Below are 25,139 nucleotides of genomic sequence, written 5' to 3'. Positions count from 1 at the left end.
CCACAGACAAATACAGGTTTCCCAGTTTAGAAGACTCCACACATTTTTTTGCTGTTAGCTTCTTTACGATCCATTTATAAAGGCATGAATTGTGCCATGCAGTTGCATTACTTACCTATAAACAATCTAGCATCAACATTTGGGTATTTGCCAAGGAGCTTTTTACACACATCGATGGCTGGATCATCATGATCTTGTACACACAGGAGCACTTCATACTAGTAAAACAAGATGTGATGCAAATGGGTGTACAACTTATTAAAATAAGGAAAATCATTACAGTCCACAAAACTCTGCCAAAACGTGACACAGGAAGCAGTGTTACAGAACTGAAGGATTTGCTTTTACAGATCGATAGCTACAAGTACTGTATTACCAGTGAAGAATGCTGTGGTTAGAGTATACCATCAGTACTTCTGAAAAAACATATAGCCTCAGCCCCAGAGAACATTTTTGTACTTGTAAAACATTACTGGAAAGGTATTTTTATGCAGGAAACAAACATCATTATTGTACAGGAAAAGTTAAATGTTTGATTCTCTCTCCCTCTTCCTCCCTCCTCCACCCCATACACTGAAGAAAACCAAATTTATTTTGCAATTACATTTTAAGAACCTCAAAATATTAAATATATTTTTAAGGCTACAGGTTATCAAATATTCTTTCAATTATTACTACAATAAGACAGAAACCAGCTATTGTGCCCAAGTGTTTATACTGCCTTTCACCAAAAACTTGAGTTCCCAACAATGCAGCTTGCGGGAGCAATGCTCTATTTAGTCCCCTTCCTGCAGAACTTAAGGCACTTTGCCAAGTTCTTACGGAGGAAAGTGTTTGAAGGCCTGAACCTGGAAAGGAATCCTCAGACAGCATCTTACGCCCACTGGAAGTCCTGGCAAAGCCTCATTTGTAATGTCACTACAAAATTTCTGTTTTACTTCTTATATACATAGCATTGCAAAACACACTGTAATAATGCCTATCGCAGTATTTCAGAACAACTCTAAGACTACACCGCTCAATTAAAGTCCCAAACCTAACATTCCCAGGCCCACCATATAAAACTAAAAACAATTAAAAACTAAGATAGGTCTATTGGTTGTATGAAAAAAGGGGAAACCAAAGAACAAATGGGACAAAAATGGCAACGTAAGGTGGCCATAAAAGAGTGGTTAGCCCACTGCATTATGCTTTACCAAAATGATGGGTAAACATCCTCCACATTTGAAGAAAAAGAAAAAAAAACTGCAGGGAACGTAGTAGAGAGAGAGCCTGAAGCACTGGGCATGGTGCAAGATTTGAGTCCTGAACCAGAGGCTGTAAATCAAAGTCAGGCCATGTATTAAAGTAAATGCTTATAAGTACACGGTTTGGTACATAAACTTGGCAAAGTTGTTGCTAGTTTAGTGAGCACAAAATAGTTATGTAAATATATTGCAGAAGGCTAGTACAGATACACCCCAATCTAGTACAAGATAAGATGGTTTGACAGAATAATGAGTAGGGATGTTATGTCCGAGATATCAGGAACAAGGGGAAGTAACAAACAGATGTCATGAAATACGTAAGGAGGTATGTAAGTTGTTTGTGTCCATCTATAGTGTAAAAATAAAAATTCACATTATACTCTGATAGCTCTAGCACAGGCCACCAATTCGACTTCTGAAAAAAGTAAACTCAGACATACCTTTGGATAATCCAGTTCAAAGAAGGTCTCTAAATTGTTGATGAGGTTAGGATCTACACCTTTTAATGGCTTTAGAAGTGAGACACCAGGAAGCTTGCTATAGGGTTGTTTGTCTGTTGCTTTCTTGTTGAGGTGGAGACGTCTGCAAAAAAGTCGAGATATATATAGCTATCTTTGAAAGTATTTCTGGTCTTACAAGTAAACTACACACCAAACCTCATACTGTACATTTGATCTAGTTAGTTTCAATCCTCCCTTGAATCAATCAGCCTGAACACCAAGTAGTTCACAATATTAACTTAGAAAAAAGTCACACTGAAAAATATTGAAACTAGTTTATTTTGTGCATTTGATTTTATCCAATCAGTTTCTCTGCTCTTCTGTGTAGTCAGTTTCCCCTGTTTGTATGGGTCTTTCACACAGCAAGAGAGGAGAGAGAGGAAAAAAGCTATGTATATAAATAGGTCATAAATTAAGAATTAAAAAAAAAGCAGGGGCTCTACAGCAGATGTGCACTTGAAACTACTTTTCTTTTTTTTAAAAATTGTCATCACAATCTAGTCAGTGTCCCTTTAAAGCAACATAGTGAAATGAGGATCAAAGCATGTCAGACTGAGCTATTAATGGGAGTTAAAAATGTTATAATTTGAACTGTATTTCTATGAAGTTTTACGACACATGGCAACCAAGCTACGCACTTCATAAGGGTAGGCATATTCTAGGGGAAATAATTACATCAAAACACATTTCAACTACATAGGTGACACTATGTCTAAATTTCACAGCCTGAAAGCTGTAATAGTGTAACTTACCAGTTAATGTTTTAAATAAAAAGGTAGCAAACACCATGAAAAACGAGCACAGAAATTCTGCAGGAGAGCTAAACCTATTTTCCACCAGTTTGTCTTCTAGTAAGAAGTGTACTAGAACAGCAACACAGCCTTTTAATGTTAAGAAAAAAGGTTTTTGAGATCTACATTTTCCCTTAAAGCGCTGAGACCACCAGTATTTCAGCACAAGACTCAGAAAGAGAAACGGACTACAAACAAGGGTGAAAATGACTTGTTTACTTCACTGTCCAAGCTGACAAAAAATATAGAAAGTAAACAGCACAGTGGGGTAGGGGGAAAGCTTTGTAAGTAGTTTTATTTCATCAAGTAACAAGGATACTGTAGTTTTACTGCCAAGTAACAGAGGGGTAGCGTGTTAGTCTGTATCCACAAAAACAATGAGGAGTCCGGTGGCACCTTAAAGGCTAAGAGCTTTATTTTGGCATAAGCTTTCCTGGGTAACAAAAAAAACAACAAACCACCACTTCTTCAGAGGCATGGAGTGAAAATTACAGATACAGGAATAAATATAGGCACATGAAGAGAAGGGAGTTACCATACAAGTGGAGAACCACTTGTCAACACTGGTTCTCCACTTGTATGGTAACTCCCTTCTCTTCATGTGCCTATATTTATGCCTGTATCTGTAATTTTCACTCCATGCCTCTGAAGAAGTGGGTTTTTTACCCATGAAAGCTTATGCCCAAATAAATCTTAGTCTTTAAGCTGTCACTGGACTCCTTGTTGTTTTTATAGTTTTACTGTATTCAATTAGCTTGACCAAATTCCTTTGAAAAGCTGTGTATATGAGCCCCTCTGGAAATCTACTAGCACATTATGCCAAGAACAGTAATAATCCAAAAAGCAGAATTGTTTCAGAAAATGGCACAGGATTGCACAATAGGGTTTAGTGCTCTTGGGGGTCACCTACCTTTCAGACACTAGGGCTATGGCTACACTACGCAGCGTTTAGCGACAGAGCCTGTGCTGCTAAAAGACGCTGTTCACACCGGCGCTTTCAGTCAGTAAAACTTGTCGTTTGGGGATGTGAGTTTATTTAAACACCCCGAATGACAAAAATTGATGATGAAGCACCAGTGTAGACAAAGACAACCCTGTTCCCCCTGCCTTTTTTTTTTTTTTTAAAAACATCTACACCATAAGCAAGAGAGAGTGTTGACAGTGACAGTCTGCTAGTGTATAGATGGCAAAAGTGGTAAAGTAATCTAATTCAAGTGGGTGTTCAAAAACCAAAGTCTCACCTTCAAAGTTTTAGAAGGAAGTGGCTGACTTCATAGTGCTACTGGGAAGATTACAGAAAAACAATGTTAAAAGAATATTATGGTTGCATAGACAACCACTCAAAAGTCAGTAAGTGCCAAAATTAAGGTTTCTGGTATAACTTTAATTCTGCCACTGTGTGTGTATGCATGATGAGACACTCTTCAGATACTTGATCACATACTATTCCTCCCCCCACAAATGCCCCTGCCTTCTTATTCAGTGCACAAGATGGATGATGCTCAGGGGACAAATCAGATTGGTGTAATAAGCAAGGCTGTCATCTCTTGCTTCATTTACTGAAGAAATTGCAGATGTCAATCTCTAGTATGATCAAGAGGCTCCCAGGAGTCTCATCTCGAAGTCATTATGGGTAATGCCAACACTGCAAGAAAACACCCACAGCTGGCCATGTCATCTGATTCATGCTCAGGCTGTAGGGCTATAAAACCGCAGTGTAGATCTTCAGTCTCAGGCTGGAGCCCAGGTTCTGAGACTCCGGGATGGGGGTGGAGGGGAAGGGGTGGTCACAGAGCCCAGGCACCAGCCTGAGCATCTATACTGAAAATTTATAGGCCCACAGCCCAAGCCCAATGAGCCCAAGTCAGCTGATATGAGCCAGCTGCAAGCATTTTATTGTACTGTAGACCAGTGGTCCCCAACCTTTTCATTTGGCGGGCGCCAGACGAAGGACTGTGGCGGTGATTGAGCATCTACCGAAATGCCGTCGAATTTCGGCGGCATTTCAGCGGCGATGCCTCTCAATAACGTCGCTTGTCAGTGGCATTTCGGCGGATGCTCGACCGCTGGTCAGGACGCAGGCACATTAAGATGCCCCTGTGGGCGCCATGGCACCCACGGGCACCGCGTTGGGGACCCCTGCTGTAGACATTCCGTATGCAGTTCAGAACCCCGTTGGTCCTGGTGCGGGATCAAAGGCTCCTGGACTAAGGGCCAGCTATGTACACAAAGCTATCTTATACCATTCTACACCAACTATAGGTATCTACTATTAATAATCTAGAGTAAGGGAAGACCTAGCCTGATGAGACCAAAGAAGAGTCTGGTAGCCCACTGCAGCAATACATAAGCTGAAGTAGATGGAGGTGCACTCCCTTATACAGAGTAGGCTGATGTCATCCTTACATAAGATCTCTAATGCACACGCCGAAAAGCTGCGTCTCTTAAGGCAGTTGTGCAGCTTGACCCCAAGACAATCACATCCCACAGGTGGGAATGCACAGAAGCCCTCAAAGAAGGGTCTAGAGAGAGAGTGGCACTGGAAAGGCAGTGGGGCTTACAAAACATCAATGAGGTGGAAAGAAATTTGGGGAAGGCAAAAGGGCAAGAACAAGACAGAAGGACTAGGGGTAGGAAAGCAGTGGCTCATACAACTTGGGAAAGAAGGGGAGTGAGGGGACAAAGATTCCATAAGGAGTTTCAGGGGAACAGCACTCAGGATTTGGCAAGTCTGAAGGACAGGATTTGGGGCCCGAGTAGGGAGAGACAATTTGACTGTGACGAAAGAGAACCCTGGGAGAACTGGAGACAGTATTGAGGGGAAGTAAGGAGCAAGAGAACGAAGAGCATCCAGGACAGAACAGAGTGGAAGAGGCTTTGCAACACAAGAATAAGGACACCCAGGCAGATTCAGGGAAATTAGAGGTGGAGAACAAGGTAGATGAGGAAAGGAAATGGTGCTGGGAGAGCACATTTGGAGGAAGGAGGCAAGGACAAATGAGGACAGGAGACCCAGGGAAGGAGAAGGGGGCAGAGAAGATTGAATGGGAAATAGTTTTAATAAAAGAAGGAAGGGTCATGAAAAGGACGAGAGATTTTGTGAAGTGGGAGAAAGATAGACGAGAAAGAAACAAGAGATCCCAAATAATGAAAGGGGGAACATTGCTATGGAGTACATTGGACTACATACAGTGTAATGGAATAGGATGGCTTGCCCAATGGGCTAGAGCGCCTGGAGCTAAGCCAGCGCCGATTACAGGATGAGCCCCACTTGAGAGGAATTATGGGATTCCCATACAAAAGGAGCGGGAAATCGCAATGAAGTAAGGAAACCCAGGAAATTAGTTATGTCTGTACACATTGCAGGGAGCAAGAAAGCTTCAGCAGGGCCCTCAGTCAGTGGGGGAAAAGCTCAAGAAGCAGGAGAGAGTGATGACAGTTCTCCAGGCAGGGAGGCCTGAGAGCCACCCTGTCCAAGCAGGGGTGAGACTGGAAAGGCCTGTGGAGAAGGGCAAACTAAAGGCAGAAGATGCTGGGAAGCAGAAAGACAGTCCCTCAAGGAGGTGGGACTGTGCCCATCTGAAACTGGGATGAAGACTCTGAGCTTGTGTTCTATTTCTGAAAGACCATGGTGTTATTTTGGATTATCAGGAAAGACAGTGAACTGGGGTAGAGGCCCAGAGTGCCAGTATGCATCTGAGGACTCAAATCGGACCCCAAGGGGAGACTGTTTGAAACACTTTTGAATTGAGTGAGTTTTTAAAGTACCCGGGGGCAGGGGGCGGCAGGAAATAGAGGAAGGGTGCTTTTAAGTGACCTCTGGCCATGAGGGGGGGGATCACAGGAGGTGGCTGCCCATGTTACTTACACACATACACATGGAGAAAATAGCCATGTGAAAAAGATTATCCTGCATCTTTGCCTGCCCACTAATTAATATCCCAGGATGTCAACATTCCAGCCCAAGAGCAGCTTTGAACAGTCATCACCCCAAACCAGCCAGATAAGATTTCTTCCTCTGCACCTCAAACACAGATTTCTCCCCCTCCTCCTCCCCCCAAAAAAAGTATTTCTACCCAAGGCCCAAAACAGGCAGGATTCAATCTTAGGCCTGTCTCACCTTTTTGTACATAAAACTGTTATGAGTCTGAATTCCTGTGTCTCACGTTCTTCCACAGCTAGAAAAAAGTGCTGCGTCTCCTTTTAAAAACTGCAGATTACTCTTTTTTCCACCGAGATACATTTCAAACGTCTAGCCCTACAGGACCACGAGATACCTAGCTTTGAGGTAGTTATTTTTAAGGACAAAAAATGTCAACAGTGGCCCAGGACTCAATCTTGGCTGACCTGGCCTGTGGGGGCAAAGGGGAGGGTACTTTCAGGGGAAATTACACATTTTGGGGAGAAGGAAGAAATACTTTTGGGGCAGGTTAATTTAAAACAAAGTGGTGGTGGTTTGGACTATTAGAATGAGTAGCGGGATAGATTACAGCAGAGTGGACACGAGGTGGTCCAAAGTACATGATAAATTACAGATCCCTGTGATAATTATGGAAGTAAGTTCCTGATATAATAGTAGATGGAGGATCTCATATCTGTGGGGGCATGAGGCTTGCAGTGTTGATAGGGTCCTCATCAGAGCAACAGAGACAGAAGGCATCTGTAGAGGCAGCTTCTTCTTTCGTGGAAGCTAAAGTTACTCTATTGCTAATATTACTGTAAAAAGCATGCATGTGCACTCTGGATGATAAAGAGACTGGAGCACACTGTACTAGCATACGCCTCATGGCTTACTGTCAGTGCCATGTTAGTGTTATGAATGTACAGACAGCCCTATTACAGTACTACAGGAGATTTTAAAATGCCATGACGACTTCCAAGCCAATAACCACACAGACAGGTTTTCCCAGTTATGTAGCACAAGAATAGAGACAGATTTGTTTGTTTGTTTAAGAAATATTTTATACAATAGATTTGAACTGCTCATCCTGGGGAAAGCTTGTCATTTTCAGAATGTAGTAATTTATTTGAATTGGCAATGATAAAAACAATTAAAAGGTATTAATTTTTTAATGGAAATATGGCATAAAAACACTCTAGGAGATATAAGAACAGGCTTGTTAAAGAGTAGCTATTGAAAGAGAAGAGTGAAGACAATTGGGGTGATTAGGCAATATTTACATTTTTTAAAAGTATTTTGGATCAGGTTTTGTGCATTTTAGAATGTTAACAAGATTTAAACTTAAGTCACATTTATAGAAAAGAGTGCCAGTAGAAACTTAACTGGATTTGAAGGCGCTCTCTCTAAAATATGAGACAGACACTTTTACCCACTAGGCTATAATTATGAGAACTGACATCTATTAAGTTAGCCATAACAGAGCTACCCATTGCCTTTGACTGCAATGAATGAAAGAAGGACATTGAGATTTACAAGAGGGGAAAAGTTGCTAACTGTCAAAAGCTATGAAGTTCTATGTCTAAAACTTTAAGCTCTTTGAGACCACAGTGGTGTTTTTCTTAATGGTTTGAGAACATGGCTGCTGCATTTTGGGCACTATCACAAGAACAACTAGCTGTATAGTCAGTTATTTCTAATCAAATTTAAGGGCCAACATTTCCTTGTGATATGTAGTGGTGAACCGCTGCTGTAAGGGTAAAGTTGACAAAATTCTTTAAGCTTGCTATTTTTTAAAAAAAAATTAGTACGCACAAAGCTAATCATTCTTCTCTCTTTACATAGGATACCTAAAGTAAGTATTTACCTTCTTCCACCTTCCTCAACTCTCAGAGCCTGTACCAAGGGCTGTACCAAGTTTGCTCTCCTTCCACAATGGAGTATTTCCTAGGTGCCTATTGTGGAATATTATTATCTGGGTATAAACAATAATGGTTTCATTCCAAGAACACTGTGTGCACACATTACTGTAATTCTCTGGGAATTTAGGTTTTAAGCTTTAACTTCAATGGTTACTAGTTTTCTTTTTATGAATTAGATATTTTCCTCAGTGTGAAGTGAGTGCTTTGGAAGAACAGCTTGGCTTTTCATCATTTTTCTATGTCAACGAATAGCCTTCCCCTCCGCCAAAGGTAATTCTGTCATTTCTTTTCTCCGGAGCCAATATACAGTACTTTACTGATATCTGTATAATCAGTCTCTAAAGCATTCAGTTGAAATAGACGTCACAGATCTTTGACAAATGTCTATGCCACATCTACAAATTCTCCGGGACAGCTTATTCGCAAAGCCAAAGGCATGACTCTCCATATTAAAAAAGCCACAGTCCAAAACGTAATACACTGTTTGCTCTGTATGCCTGGCAGCACCCATGGTGAACTTCATTTCCTTTTGCTGACTGCTCAACAACAGTTTCACAGTGTTTGAAAGATGGATCTTTTCTAGTTTTGAAGTGTCTAATTTTTTGTGTAAGTCACACTGTCAATCCCATGAAGTGGTAACTTACTGGAGCAGCATTTGCTGCCAACGGGTGTCCAGTAAACCATCCTCCCCAATACCATTCATTACTTTGGGGAGAGGGGAGCGTCAAGTAACTCCTGCCAAGCTGCAGCAATGGCCTGACCTGCTTGCGGTTATCTAAATTTCAGTCACAGAATGAGTACAAATGTCCAAGTCAATCAGGTGGCCACAGAATTGAATCTGAGGACATCTGCTGTTTTCCATAGCATCTTTGCACACAAAACCTGCAACTATTCCTTAATTTGTTGTTTTCTAATCACTTTCACTGTAGTCCAACACATGAGACGACAGTGTTTCAAACAAGCATGTTATCCCTTTCTCAGTGGGTAACTTAGTTCAGAAAGAAAAACCAAGGGATGGGAAAGACTTCTTTTACGCCATCCAAGAAAACAAGAACAATAGATCTTCTGTAATTGTTTTTTTTCTCCAACTTAAGCAAATTCATTCTTCAGCAGCAGTTCTCATGACAACTCAAGTTTTTGACAAGTACAGTTCAAAACCAGTTGAATAATAGAAAACAATCCTCTCATGGAGCTTGCATAGTGTACCTAACACTTTATAGTCATTTGCACTGAGTACGGAAATTCCTCTTGGTTTGTCATGTGATTTTCTGATTAAGAGCCAGGAGACTTGAAACATTTAGCAGCCTCAAAACCCCACTACTGGGTATGTTATTGTAATGACATCTGCAACATTTAAAAGCCTAACCCCTGTCTTAGCCCATGGAAGGAACCACTATTCATCTTGCTGACTCAAAAGTACCTTTAGTTTTCTGAGACTGAAAAAGGACAAATGCTTTTGAGGGCAGATTTCTGGGTAATAAGATACCACTGTCCAGTCCAAGACACAATGAATTCCCTCTTTCTAAATGGTTTCAGAGTGGCAGCCGTGTTAGTCTGTGGCCATGGCTACACTTGCAAATTTGCAGCGCTGCAGCAGGGTGTGAAAACACACCCTCTCCAGCGCTGCAAATAGTGGCGCTGCAAAGCGCCAGTGTGGTCAAAGCCCCAGCGCGGTTCCCAGCGCTGTACGTTATTCCCCACAGGGAGGTGGGAGCTCTCTCCCAGCGCTGGCGCTTTGACTACACTTAGCGCTTCAAAGCGCTGCCGCGGTAGCGCTTTGAAGTGCAAGTATAGCCATAGCCTTAATCAGCAAAAAGAACGAGGAGTCCTTGTGGCACCTTAGAGACCAACAAATTTGGGCATAAGATTTCATGGGCTAAAACCCACTTCATCGGATACGATGTTAGTCTATAAGGTGCCACAAGGACTCCTCGTTCTCTTTCTAAATGTTACTCAAGCCACCCCAACAAAAAAAGTCTAAAATTAACATCCCCATTTTAAGTCTAACAGAACATTCTTTCCATAAAAATGGAAAAAATTGTTGGGGCAAATATAAGAAACTCGCCATAGCACAATGGCTGCTAAGTCTTTCAGCTGAAGCAGTAACCCACATGCCCTTAATAATGATACTTTAAAAATGTTTGAGAGTTTTCATTACAGAATTATGCTATTCCTTCAGAAACTATCCAAAATACAGATGGTTTCATCATGCTTGGCAAATAATCTTTAAAGAACAGTTACAAGCATCTGTCGAATAATGTCAAGATATCAACACTACTAGCATAAGGTCTGGAAGTTTTACAGACATTGATTCTTAAGTATCTCTAAGGCACCTAACAACAAAGTGATGTCTTTCCAGAGTTACATAAGTAGTACTTCTAACATACCTCACTCATAAAATGCACTATGTCACAGGGCCAGGGAATAAAGAGCACTGAATTGGGAATGCACATTCAATACCATAACTTGAAATTAACTTTGGAATTTGCTTAAGGATGGCTTTTCGGTAGAATCCTTTGCTTAACTGCAATAGCTGCTTTTCACAGTGAAAAGTGGGAACAGTATAAGACTTATTTGAAAAGAATTCCGAATTTCATCAATGAACTGATTATGCAAACTAGTTCTGCACTTGGGAATGTAGATGGCTACTAATTCTAAGTTTCAATATCCCACATTAACTCTGCATGTGACTGTTTTGCAGTAAATTGCCCAATAGCTTTTATATTTAATTCTATTTGAAGTCCACTGGATCCAACCAGGATTCAAAATACAGTAATCAATCGCTCAGTACACTTGGTAGCTGCACTACAAAGGGTTTGTTTAGTTGGCTGGTTTTCACTGAAAGGGGGAAGGGCAGAAGAGGTTGGCAACATCTGCATCAACGCCTTATGTATTGGCACTCATGCTAATAATGATAATCTAGCTTTGCTTCCCAAGCAGAGAAAGACTATTTGCAATGACATAGTTACACTACCAGCTATTTCCTTTTCAACTTTACTAATTTTCGTTTTGCTACACCGTGCTTTCCAACAAATTCTGTTGGCATAGCAATGCTGCGTCATGTTACTTTGCTATAAGAAAAAGAGCATGGCAGACCTTCAATTTCTAGATTCCAGGAAACTCCACTGTAAATTGCAAACTGTAAGTGTTTAGAACATATCACTTTTACAAAGCTGCTTGCTGAACTTTAGAACACCCTCAAACCAGCTGTTTGCTGTTTTCAAACCGATCTGGTCACTCCCCTATCCCTACATGGAACAATTCTCAGAGTATACTACCTTGGCTACATCAGCTCATTTTAAATGTACCTAGATTAAATTACTCCTGGGGGAATTCTGTGTCACTGCGCCTATGCAGAATTCATATCCTCTGCAGATTTCTTTGTGTCCCTGCAGAAAAATGACTTTCTGATGGGGAAACAAAAGGGAAGCCACAAGAGTGGTGATGTGCCCATCCTCAGCTCCTCTTTCCCTATAAGGAGCAGCTGGGCCAGATTAGACCCACCCTCAGAAACTTATTTTGGCTACAGGAAGCTTTGCACCCCCTCCCTTCCTGCCCCCCCCCAATCACTCCTCAGCCACAGGGGGAGGCCTCACTGTACAGGGAGCTGCTCCCCCTTCCACCCAAACCCTAAGCATCCGGACCCCCCCCCCACCCCACACACACACAGACCCCTCCGCATCCAACCCCTGCACCCAGCATCCCCACCAAGCCTCACCCCCTGTACACAGACTACCACCCACTGAGCCCCCCACTCAGACCCCACCCCAGAGCCCCACTCCCTCAGCACCCCTTCCTGAGCCCCATCCCCCAATACCTAGACCCCCTCCTACAGAGTTCTATTCCCCCTGCACCCAGAACCCCATAACAAGCCCCTGTGCATCCAGATCCCTCCTGCACCAGATCCTCCACCAAACCGCTCGCATTCAGAATGCCCCACACAGAACCCTCTCACCCCACACTAAGCCCCTCCACACTTGGATCCTGCTGGGCTGAGTCTACCTGAATTGGGGGCCAGGGCTGGGCATGCATGCAGGCCTCTTTCCCCCTTGCTTGCTATCTTGGTGTGCCTGGCGCAGAGGAGCAGGAAGGGCCCTGGAGAGTTTCTGGGGTGGGCCCAGCCCTTGCACTATATCAGGGTCAGGTGCAGACTCATCACTGAGTCCATGTCCCAGGGGGTGGGCTGCAGGGTGCTCCCCACTGTCACGCTGGAGCCTCCATATTTATTTACTGACAAATAAAATATGCAGCATTTTACAATAGCGTGCAAAATTTTTATTTTTATGGTGCAGAATTCCCTCAGACGTAAGATTAGTACTAGTGATAAAGAGCAATTAGTACTAGTGATAAAGAGCAACTAAGCAAACATATGCAGAGGCCATTATTCTATCACATGATGTCTCCAATCCAAAGTGATGATTTAACCTACAATATTTTCCAAGAGTTGTGTAGTTCCCAGATCTCTGGTCTTCATTCCATAGTTTTCTTTTCAATTGCTTCAAATGGATAGTTAGGATTGAGGGGGGAGAGGGGGCTGAAGAGAAGGAGGCAAACTTTCCCTATTGTATCCCATCCTACAGAGATGACTACAGAAGAGTTAGAAAGACAGAAGTAGAGGACAGCATCAAGGAATCCAACTTCTGCAACACAAAGCACAAACAGCTGCTCTGGCTACTTTCCAGGATCAAATGGCCACAACCAGATTATTTTTAAGGGAGGGAGGGTGGTTGTTTTTTCAAAAATAAACAGGCTCTTAGATGAAATCTAACTAGAAGTTCCTGTTTAACGAAAGCATCCTACAGTTGATCAACACCTCCTCACACAGCAGTTACAAAGAAAGGGTGGCCCAGAGTCACATTTTATGATTCCACTATGACGACATTCTCCTCTGCCACATGTTACATACCCAGGTATAAAACGAAGAGGTAATATCTGAATGGAATGCACTAAAGCCAAGACTGGAAATAAAATGCAAGAAATCAACACATGGAAAAGACAAATGCCATGAAATAGATGAGATACAGAATTAAGGTGGAAAAACATGAGAACAGAAAAGAGTGGAAAGACTACTTAACATTTAATATATAGCTGTAACAATTCCTATCATCCACATAACTCAAAGTGTTTTTCAAAAAGTAGCTATTATTCCCCAAAGCGATTTCCCCAAAGTGTCAAAGCACAGATGAGAATAAAACCCAAATTTCCTGACTCCTAGGCCTATGACCTAACCACTGACGTGTGTGCAAAGATAAACGGAAACAGGGGGATGTGACAGAGAATAGAAAATCCCATTAAACAGGATTTTAGTGAAGAGAGATTTCTTAATTTTAAATCCTCAGATAGGGCTGATATTCTTTAAAGGAGACTGTTCCAGAACAACTCAACATATGCTGGGCATTCTGGTTCTAAGTCAACCTGAGACTTGGCACAGAGAGATCTGATCTTATTTTGAGTTCTCTTTTTACTACCAAGTATTGCTTAGCATACAAAAATTGCTATACAATTTAATAATATTCCATTCCAAAAAAAGTTAACGCTGTACCCTTCCCCCCCTACAATTTATGCAGAGATTTTTAATTGAGAAATCTCTTCCCTGTTCAATCAAGTATGATATACAGACACAGGAGAAACAAGTAAGGTTGCATATAATAAGCTGTACCAGTATTAAAACTAGTGGGAGCCCCAGCACTTTTATCATGTTAATTAAGTGTATTTTACAGCATGTAAAACAGGGAGGTTAAAAACAAAAAACAAAAGACACCCCACCCACCCAGAGTGGCTGAACCAGAAAGCTTGTGTACCCTAGAGCTCTCACCAGATCAGAATGTGCAAAACTAGAGGGAATTTACTTGCACATTTTCTGATTGTAGGAAAGTCTTGTGTGTCTTCAGAGAGTTGTCTCAATATACTGAAAATAATGTTTTTTTAATCTACTTAAGAGGAAATCTCCAGAGGACAATACAGGGCCCCATGTGTTCTGTGGCTGCAGAATCTACCCCTTGCAACAGATCTGGGCATACAGAATCTCCAACTTTCATTTAAAAATCAGAACTGTATCTAACGCTTACCGTTAGACACAAAACTTTAAAACAGAAATAGTAAGCCAATGTAGTGTTCTCCGATTCTGCGGAAAACCTGAAATAAGAGATCTGAAAAATATGAACTGCCCCTTTCATCTTAATGAACTAATAAAGATGACAATTTAAATGACAATTCAATTATTCTACTGTTCACCGCTCTAGCAAAAACTCTAGCTAGCCAATGTGTTTATCTCACAGTCTGAAGTTGTCTCTTAGTACTCCCTTGGTGCCATCTGCCTCCTACCCAACTGTCAAAGCCTTCTACTTCATCCCCCTGACAACTTCCATAATGTAGGTAAGGATTATCAGTACAAATATCTTTGTCATACTGAAAATTGTAAACATGGGGACCTGGTGAACCGAGCATCAAAAATAGACAGACGCTACTATACTGACTGTGCTATACACTTTTAATGAAGGACACTCAATTTTTATATTTAAAATATAGCTGCTACAATATTTCCAGTGTGCTGCACTATAGTTCCATAGAACCGAGAAACTTAGCGGCAATTTAGGCTCAGAACTTGCTCTTAACTCAAGAGGATTTTAGATTGGGAGCTCTTTCATGGTCTTACTAAACTGAGTGAATGAGACGGTCTTAATTGGAACATCTCTCTCAACTCTATTCTGTATCCACAAGTTGCTAGATATATTGATTTCTGCTTTAATTTCTGATGTCTTATGGACAGGATGCACGTTAACCTTTCCTTATGGATTATGGAACATTGTCTTTGTGGCTGCATATTAGAAAGTATAAGCCAATGGAAACCGTGTCAGGTTAAAGTGTTTCCTTGCTAACGTATTATTAAACTCGAAGTTTCAGAACTCTCACTCTTCATTATTATTGGTTTGTTTTTGCATTTACTCAGTATGGACAGAAAAACTAGACTTAGCTTTACTTGCTAGTTCTTAAATCCCAATGCAACAAAGCACAGTTTACACTGCAAACCCTACAAAGAACGTTTAAATCCACCACCATTTGACATCCCCCCCCCCAATTTAAACATCATGACAATATTTCCATTTTTCTTTACAAAATCTAAACCACGTGATTATCTCTTTGAATAGTTTTTGAAAATTATTATTGATTTTAAGACTTAAAATTTCAGGAAGTTCATACATGCTATCTTTCTGCCACACATTACTTCAGCCACAGAGATGTGAAGAACACTAATTCTATGCAATTAATCGACCTAAGAACAGTCTGTTGAACAGCCTGTGAAAAATAACCAGGTTTTCCACAACATGGAGGCAGAAAGCTTAAGACTCCAAAGATTATTGTAAAAAGAAAGCATTCTCCCTTTGGAGAAGCTATCATTGTGCTTATAAATCAGTTATTTGCATGACACCCATGGTCTTAGACAGGAGATGCTGTGACACCATCTGACTCATCTTTTTTTTTATCCTGGAATATCACTCCTTCAGCTAAATTTATGACATTTCAAAGATTTCTGAAGGAACAGGAAAGGTTGGCATTACATATTCTTCTTTCCACAGAAAAATAGTTAAGGCGCTAATTCTGCAAATGATTGGGTTTGGCAGTCTGCCTGTCCGCATATACTACCAATGCAGGATAAAGGCCTAAGTTTGTCCTTGACAGTGATCCCACAGTATTTTGGGCCAGCAAATTATTTCTCTGTCTTGGGTGTGGAACTGTAGTCTAGAATCCAGAAGCCAGTCTCAGAGAGACACTGAGCAAGACACCACCACCTCCAAAAGCACAGACTATTCAACGTGCAATGTCCAGGCTAGCACAAACTATTAAAAACTATCTGCACAATTTTAACTACTGGTCCTAGAACATTCAAGTTATTTAATTTGTCATAAAAACCAAATCACAAAGACTTCACAGCCACATTCAAGACAAACTAACCCCAGCCTAGCCCCTGCAAAATCTGCAAATACACCTAAAATAGAGCAGGAGGTACAAGAGCACAGACAGCTGAAATTGAAATAGAATCATGACATGGAAAGAAAGGAGGCAATTTAATAAATTTTTTGTAGAACAAGTCTCAAGATTATAATCTTCTTTAATAAACCCCTAGTATCAGAGGACACATGAGTCTAGGAAGCACAAATGATTCTAGATGTCCAGAAAATGAAGTGTTCCATTCAAAAAAACAACAACAAAAAAAACATGATTATATAATCATATTTAGTTGAATAAAAGGTCAGCTGCAAGTTCTTTGCTATAAAATTTGTCACACTGCAGCAATATTTACATTAAACAAAAATAGGAAGCCATTATCAAATGCTATTCTGAAGTATATAACAATTGTTTGATTTGATATCACTTCCTTCTTCAACCAATCCCTACTCAGCACCCTGTACATACTATTGCCTGGCAAAGAGGCATGATAAACCTGAAAGATAGATTGGTTTAGTTTTGTGTTTGTTTTATGAGGCGGGGCAGAAATCAGCCTTTAATTTTCATACTGGTACCTCTGAAAAGGAAAATATTAAATACGGAAGAAAATGACCTAAAACACTATGCAACAATAATAGAAATATTGTTAACTGATCTAACAGTCCAGCTACAATATGGTAGTTTTAACAGAAGGAATTCAGTAGCAATTTGGTCTTCTAGGAAGAGTTATGTTCATTACAGCAATTTCTGGAAACAGTTTGTTTTGGAGTTAGTTTAACACTGTGTTGCCAATGTATTCTAAATCATTATTGGGGAGTCCAAAATTAAGCAAAACACCATTTCATGATCTACGTTGTCCAACAGAAACATTTAGTCTTACTCACAAAAAGGAATTAGCAGATATATTGCTAGTTGCTCTGGGTACGCGAAAGACAACTCACTAACCTAACTTAAGATAGGCATTACTTCTGAACAAAACAGATGGGGAGGGGGTACCTAACTTATGCTGGCACTGAACATCATTAGCTATTTAACAGAAAGCTGTATTAATTTAGCTCAATCCAAAAGAATAAAAATCCTCATAGTAAGGAACTTCTTGCCACATATAATTACATTTGAAAGATACTCAAATTTGGTATTCCTGAGCCTCAACATCAGAGCAACAACACTACTGAAAAGTGTTATTTATGACAAAGCCATGTTTAGAGTCAAATCTTAGGGCTAGTCTACACTGGCAATGCTAAAGCGCAGCCATGGCAGTTCTTTAACGTGGCTTGTGTGGTCACGGCAAAAAAAACCACCTCCACAAGGGGCGTGGCTCCCAGCGCTGGTGCACTGTCTACACTGGCGCTTTACAGCGCTGAAACTTGCTGCGCTCAGAGGGGTGTTTTTTCATACCCTTGAGCGAGAAAGTTGCAGCGCTGTACATTGCACCTAGGCCGCTGTAACTTACATTAGGGGGTGGCTTATTCACACCCCTGAGCAACATAACTTACACTGACTTAAGCTCTAGCATGTACATAGAGTTAGATACAGTGGGACAAATCCTGTTTCCACTGAAATCAGAGGCAAAAACTCCTACAGAAGTCAATGGGAGCACGATTTGGCCCTAAATATATTTCCATTATATTTTAATATTGCACAGTAGCCTGGTGAACTAATAAACCAGGTTTCATACCTATACTAACTAGTCTAAGAGTAGGATAACTACTTCAATCAAATTCCAGTGGTAGGGAAATCTTCCCCCGTTATTTTAGGTATACACACCAACAGTAGTATCAGTTTCTATGACCACAATGCTGTTTTATCTGAGCACCTTATAAACATTACTGAATTTATCTTTGCAATACCTCTATTTAGTATCAGTCTCATTTTATAGATAGGAAATTGAGGTGCAGATATTAAATGACTTGCCCAAGATCACACAAGGAGTCTGTAGAAGGGCTGGGAACTGAATGCAAGTCTTTAAAGCCCTGGTCCAGTGCCTTAACCATAAATCCATCCTTTCTACCTTGTTTTCACCTCTCTCAAAATTTCTGCAGCATGCAAGAAAAAACTACAGGTGACAACATCTATAGTAAAAGCTAAACAGTCTAAATTTGGAAGAAAATCAGCTGTATCCAAGAATGAGTTTAGGGAAAGATACATTGTTTCAGTCATTAAAAAGACAAAACTCAAAATTCAGCCATTTCCCTGAGATGCTCAATTGCCTCCCTACCTTGAAACAAGGACCTGAAATTTGGTAGGGGGTCATCTGGGTGATAGAAATGAGTCTCCTTCCTCAAGAAAATCTGTCCAGATTTCACCAAATTATAAAACCCTGGGGGGGGGGGGGAGGATCTCAAATTACACATGCTCCACAGAGATTTTGGAGTCTGGCAGTGAAATTATCCAAAGATTGCATCTCCTTTAAGAATGTTCCACCCTTTCACAGCTTCTGTCGGCAACCAACCTGCACATACACCATCCACACAAAGCAACAGAGTGTGCACCATCCCAGAGCACAAGAGGATAAGCTGGATTTTCCTTGCCAGACTGTTGCGGCACCAGAACTGAGCTGAAAGACTCTCTCCCCTGTGCTGCCAATGCTTTCTTTGCTGGTGCCCAGGCAACATGGAGAAGGAGTAAAGTGGCCTGAGTCAGATTCAGAAGGGTGAGGGGGAAGAGATGCAAGGCAGGGAGGGGAGAGGGTCAAGAACAGATCAAGATGAGGAGAAGGGGTGGGAGCTAGGTCAGAGTGGAGCAGGTGCATGAGTCAGACAGGAGTGGGGGAAGCTAGGAGCTGAAGGGCTGTAACCACTAGAGATCACTCCCCGACATAATCTGGAATCAAAACCATTATTCTTGAATTTCAACATTCCTTTGGTGTGTAGCAAAACAGCTGTGAAAGCCAAAGGCAAAGTGGGTCTCCAGCTCCCTCTAGAGGCAGGTCCACACAGAAGATGAAAGCCTTTTACCACTTACTCTCTAGCTCACATGCTTGAGGACTGTGCCATGCAGCTAAAGATTCCAACCTCACTAATGAAACATGTGGGGAGTTTAAAGCTGAAAGTGCCAAATTTATTTTGGGTGCCCAATTTTAGAAGACTAGGACCCAATTTTTCAGAATATGCAGCATATTATGGCACTATGTATGTTCAGATCAGAGCTCCTACCGTGCTCAGTTGCAGGAGAACTGAGAACTCAAAACTGTAAATGCAGGTATCTCCAGTTGGGTACACAGAAAAGGAGTGGCCAACTGTGGACATTTTCATGTAAGTGATTTGCCAAGCACCACACAGGTACTCTACGGCTAAGGCAAGGATAAAATCCAATTCTCCAGGGTGGCATTCAATTTCCTTAACCACAAGACCATCCAATCTCTTCCTGCAATCCCCTGCCTCATTCACCACACATCTTCCAACTTCTGCAGCAAATGAGGCAGGCATCTTACCAACAACACTGACAGAAGGAATGAATTTTAAAAACAAAAAAGTATGTCATCATGTAATTAAAGACTATCATCATGCAAATACACGGTGACAAAGAAGGGCAAATTAAGGATACACAGGCAATCTTAATTCAGGTATTTCTTAACTATATGTTTATAAATAAATAAATCTATGTTAAAAGAACATTATTTATGGATACACAATTTCTATCAAGATCAATGTAAGTAATTAGCATTAAAATAGTACAACCATAAATCCAGTGTTACTCAGACTCTCACTCACTGGTTCAAAAGTTCTTTTTTAAGCATACATCTTGGAATGCTATAAATTTTAATATACCATTTTAAATGTTTCTTTTTAATTTTAGAGAGTCATTTGCACTACACCCTGGAAGAATTGTGAATGGATACCATTGGAAAACGTTACTTAAAATCGTTATATGTAAATAGATTGCCGGGGGGGGGGGGGAGGGAATCAAGAACTAGTCCTTGTTTTTTCCATGGTTTCCTATAACTTAAGAATGTATTATTTCAGCCAATATTTTCATTCACATTTTTCCTCGGTACATCATACATACTGCAGAATCTAACTTCTCCTTTGCCATGCACTCATTTTCTGTTAAATATGTCCACCTTAGCTACTTATAGCATCTCCTAGCTTCATAAATTTAAAAAGTTATTTCAAAAACAACATGTTTTAGGTTCTCAAATTAACATATTTAGATAGTCTACAGTGGTAGGCCACAATCCTGCCATTAGATCAGTAGACGGACCTGTGCCCCTATATGCAGTCCTTATTGACTTCAAATAGACTCCAGGTAGGCACAAGGGATTCATGGCAGATAACTCTGCATGGGGCTTGACTGAAATGGCTAAGATCTTTAAACCTGCCTAAAAATAATACATGCAGACTATATTCAACCCTTACTGTTAGGGGGCCAAACTTCGGGAGTCTTCCTGGGGACTGGGCTTACCTCAATGATCCTAGCAAAACCATTATTGTTTTATAATCACATGTATTAAGTAGATTTATAAAATGGACATTTCCCATGACAACAGCAGTAGCTACTTAAGATTTTTATCTTTGATGGTTTATTTAATTTCAAGAGCTATAAAGGCCACACTGTGACCCAATTCTTTTTTTTTTTAAATCAAAGCCACTCAAATTTGAGAAAATAGTGACAGTTTCACTTCACCAAATATTGTGCATTAGAGCTGTTCCCTGACTCAAATCCTATATGCCAAAATTCATCCCTGTGGCTATCACATACACATACGTACATGTTTTTAAAGAAGTCACATCAAAAACCCCTGTAATGGAAACCTGCTGACAGGACTTTTACATTGGCAATTCCTGAAGGCACTAAGAGAAGAGGCCCCAATTCAGCAAGGTACTTAAGCATGTATGCAACTTCAAAGATGGGAATGGGACTATTCACATGCTGGAAGTTAGGCATGTACTTAAGTACCTTGTTGAATCAGAGTGAAAGACTGTCCAAGTGACTACAACTACAGAATTACAGGATGAAGGGCTGTTGTGGGTTGGTTTGTTTTTGTTGTTTTTTGAAGGGGGGGGAAGAGGAGAGAAACACAGTAGAGTGCTTCAATCAAAGATACATTTAGCAGAAATGTAACTCTGTCCAAACAAGACTATGAGCATTCCACAATCTCCCAGGTTATATTTAAGTAACTTTCAGTTGGATAGACTGAAACCATCTGGTGTTTCAGAGTAGCAGCCGTGTTAGTCTGTATCCGCAAAAAAAACCAAAAAAAAAACCAGGAGTACTTGTAGCACCTTAAAGACTAACAAATTTATTTTAGCATGAGCTTTCGTGAGCTAAAGCTCACTTCTTCGGATGCATAGAATGGAACACACAGACAGGAGATATTTATACATACAGAGAACATGAAAAGGTGGAAGTATGCATACCAACAGGCAGAGTCTAATCAATTGAGATGAGCTATCGTTAGCAGGTGTTTGATGTTTAAGGCTGCAGTCCTACAATCCCTTGCTTTCAGAACTCCCATTGACTTTGATGGGAGTCTTGCAGGAAAGTATCTGGCTCCTACAGGAACTTCAGAGAACAGTACACAAAGGGGAGTGCCATACCATTCCTGTACAGTTAACTTTCAAGGAAGGAAGGTATGGTTTCTTGAGTGAATACGGAAGCTAAATACAATTGAATTACAATAAAATTATTAATGCTCATAGGTGGGTTTTCATAATTCAGTCATAGCCACAAATTCCAGAAATGAAATCCTGGCGTGCTGGCCACACTACAGTCAATGGGAGTTTTGCCATTGATTTCACTGAGGCCAGAATTTCACAGACAACTAATTGTGGTGTGGCTGAGTGAACAGCAAGACAGGAGACCTTTATGGCACAACCACCACATAACATGAAACAAAAAACACGAAACGAAGACTTGCATCATTTACTAACAGTAGAACCTTTGACACTCTGTTACAGTATATTCTGCAACAGCTACAGGAAAACCCATTTGCAGTAACCAATACATTGCTGTAGTCATTATAAGGTAAATTTAGACTGTTATTTGAACAATACTGATTGCATTCAAAAGTAACCTCTCTCTTAATATTCTCTCCCATTTTACATACACACATCAATTCCTGCACACAGCCCAAGCAGAAATGCTTGGTCAATCCTAGTAATAAAAAAAGGAAATAAACAGTAGCAGGGAGCTATTTTTAAGCACCTCTTCTCTTCAGAGCTAGAACAATAAATATACAGCACATATTTATACCTGCCTACTGTATTTTCACTCCATGCATCTGATAAAGTGGGTCATAGCCCACAAAAGCTTATGCCCAAATAAATTTTAGTCTGTAAGGTGCCACAAGGACTCTTAATTGTTTTTGCTGATACAGACTAACACAGCTACCTCTCTGAAACCTGTCTTCGGAGCTAGTTATCTAGGCAGATCCATACCAGAATTCATTCCCCCTGCCATTATAAGTTATCTTGAGAAACCTTAGTGTAAATATCACTAAAATTAAGACTGTTCAAAGTTGTGTGCTATTTAAGACTGAGCTGTTGTCTGCATCCTTCTAAAGAATGCTCAACGTAACATTTTATGACTGCTGTCCCCAAGAGACCCTCAAGAAACCTAAGGTCCCTCCTCCAAGGCTATGCCTCCAAGCAAACATTTTAAATGTAACAATAACAACAACAAAAAGAGAATGAAAAGCACACACCTATCACTGTAAATCAGTACATAAGAAAAGAAGGTATGGTGGCGAAGGCCAGGAGGTAATAGAGCCCCAAACAAAAGGCAAACTCACATATTTAACAATTGAGATGTGTTAGGGCAGGAAGAGGGAGGTAGGGGTGTATGTGTGTGTATTCTGGGGGTGCAGGCTAATGTGTGTATATGTGTGTAAAAACAATGAGGGCAGGCTCACTGATGCGTGTATGTTATGAAAGGGAAGGTTTATGGGAGTGTGCAGGTATATGCGATGTAGCAGCAGGGTTATGGGTGTGCATATATTACGGGTGTGAACGTGTTGGGTGTCAACAGGCAGAAAGCTTGGGGAGGGCATGTGGGGGGTGATCAGGCTCAAGGGGATTCATGTGTTGAGGGCAGGCTGGCAGGGGGTTCATGTGCCAAGGGGGAGTAGGCTTGGGGTGGAGCAGCTCGGGGGATCCATGTCACATGTGGGGGGGGGGTCCAGCTCATGGGGGGGAAAGGAGGCTACATCGGGAGGTGGGTCTGGCTTGTGAGGATCCATGTGTCTAGTGTCCATGTGTCGGGAAGGTTAAGTGTGGGGGGGATCCAGCTCAGGGGGCTCCATGTCTCAAGGGGTCCAGTCTGGCTCAGGGGATCCATGTGTCGGGGAGGGTCGATGTGTCAGGTGCGGGCTAAGTGGGCAGCGGGTCTGGCTCAGGGGGACCATGTGTCAGGCGGAGGTTGAGTGGGGGGCGGGTCCAGCTTGGGGGGGGGGGGCATGTGTCGGGGAGGGTCGATGTGTCGGAGGGGGGGCACTAAGTGGGGGGCGGGTCCGGCTCAGGGGATCCAGGTGTCAGGGAGGATCGATTTGTGTGGGGGGGGCGCTCTAAGTGGGGGGCGGGTCCGGCTCAAGGGATCCATGTGTCAGGGAGGGTTGATGTGTGGAGGGGGGGCGCTAAGTGGGGGGCGGGTCCGGCTCAGGGGATCCATGTGTCAGGGAGGGTCGATATGTGTGAAGGGGGGGCTCTAAGTGGGGGGCGGGTCCGGCTCAAGGGATCCATGTGTCAGGGAGGGTCAATGTGTCGGGGGGAGGCTGAGTGGGGGTCGGGTCCAGCTCAGAGGGGCCATGTGCCGGGGGGAGGCTGAGTGGGGGGCGGGTCCGGCTTGGGGATCCATGTGTCAGGGAGGGTCGATGTGTGGGGGGGGGGCGGGTCCGGCTCAGGGGATCCATGTGTCAGGGAGGGTCGATGTGTGTGGAGGGGGGGCGCTAAATGGGGGGCGGGTCCGGCTCAGGGGATCCATGTGTCAGGGAGGGTCGATGTGTGTGGAGGGGGGGCGCTAAATGGGGGGCGGGTCCGGCTCAGGGGATCCATGTGTCAGGGAGGGTCAATGTGTCGGGGGGAGGCTGAGTGGGGGGCGGGTCCGGCTCGGGGGGGGGTCATGTGTCGGGGGGGGGCAGAACGGTCCCCCCGGCCCCGGGGAGGGAGGCTGCCCAGGCGCTAGGCAAACGAAGCTCCCCGGTGGGACGTGAATCACCCAGCAATGCCGCCCCCCTTCTGTACAGAGCCGGGGCGCGGAGGGAGCTGCGGCGAGCCCCCCTCAGCGCCCGGGGCGGCAGTCGGGCCAAGCCCGCTCGCTGCGGGGCGGCGCCGCCCAGGGGAAGCGGCCGCACTTACGTGTAGATGATGGACATGAAGTGCATGAACCACAGCACGACGAAGAGGATGAGCCCGAAGATGGCGAGTCCGTCCAAGGCCAGGGCCAGCACCGCCATCCCCTCCCCGGGGCCGCGCACGCAGCGAGACGCGCTGGCCGGGCCGCTCCGACCCCCGCTGGCGGCTCTGCCCGCAGTCCCCTCCTCGGTCCGTCCCCGCCGGACGCGCCGCGCTCCGCCCTGCCGCTGCTCGCGCACTAAGCGAAACGGCTCGCCGCGCGCTGACAACCCTGGGACGCCTCGCCCCGCCCCGCCCCTCTCAGCCGCTAGCCACGCCCCCCTCGCCTCTCCCCTTGCCCGCAGTGACGCCATCCGCTTGGCAGCCCCGTCCCGCCCTCCTGTCTCTCGCCTGCCGCGGGGTGTCGCTGGGAGGAGGGAAGGGCGGAAATGAGGGGGCAGGATTCTCGCGGGGGAAGGGGTGAGTCACGGCGAGGGCGTGAGTGATGTCACGGCCCCGCGAGGGGCAGCCGCTGGCAGGAGAAGCTCCTCCCTGCTGGGAGGG

At 42.9% G+C, this 25,139-nt stretch overlaps 1 protein-coding gene across 1 annotated transcript in view; it reads right to left on the bottom strand.

Moving 5' to 3' along the window:
- UGCG (UDP-glucose ceramide glucosyltransferase) overlaps positions 1 to 24,849 on the bottom strand; it is a 37,959-nt gene extending 13,110 nt beyond the window's left edge. The window contains exons 1-3 of the mRNA XM_045021471.1: positions 24,600 to 24,849; positions 1,688 to 1,829; positions 116 to 218 (exon numbers count right to left, since the gene is read on the bottom strand). Of these exons, the coding sequence (XP_044877406.1) occupies positions 116 to 218; positions 1,688 to 1,829; positions 24,600 to 24,697 (343 nt within the window). The 5' untranslated portion in view covers positions 24,698 to 24,849. The remainder of the gene's footprint in view (positions 1 to 115; positions 219 to 1,687; positions 1,830 to 24,599) is intronic.
- Between the last annotated feature and the right edge of the window lie 290 nt (positions 24,850 to 25,139).

This window comes from Mauremys mutica, chromosome 6 (assembly GCF_020497125.1).
Source record: "Mauremys mutica isolate MM-2020 ecotype Southern chromosome 6, ASM2049712v1, whole genome shotgun sequence".
Lineage (NCBI taxonomy): Eukaryota > Metazoa > Chordata > Testudines > Geoemydidae > Mauremys > Mauremys mutica.
This window is presented reverse-complemented; position numbering and strand designations above follow the sequence as displayed.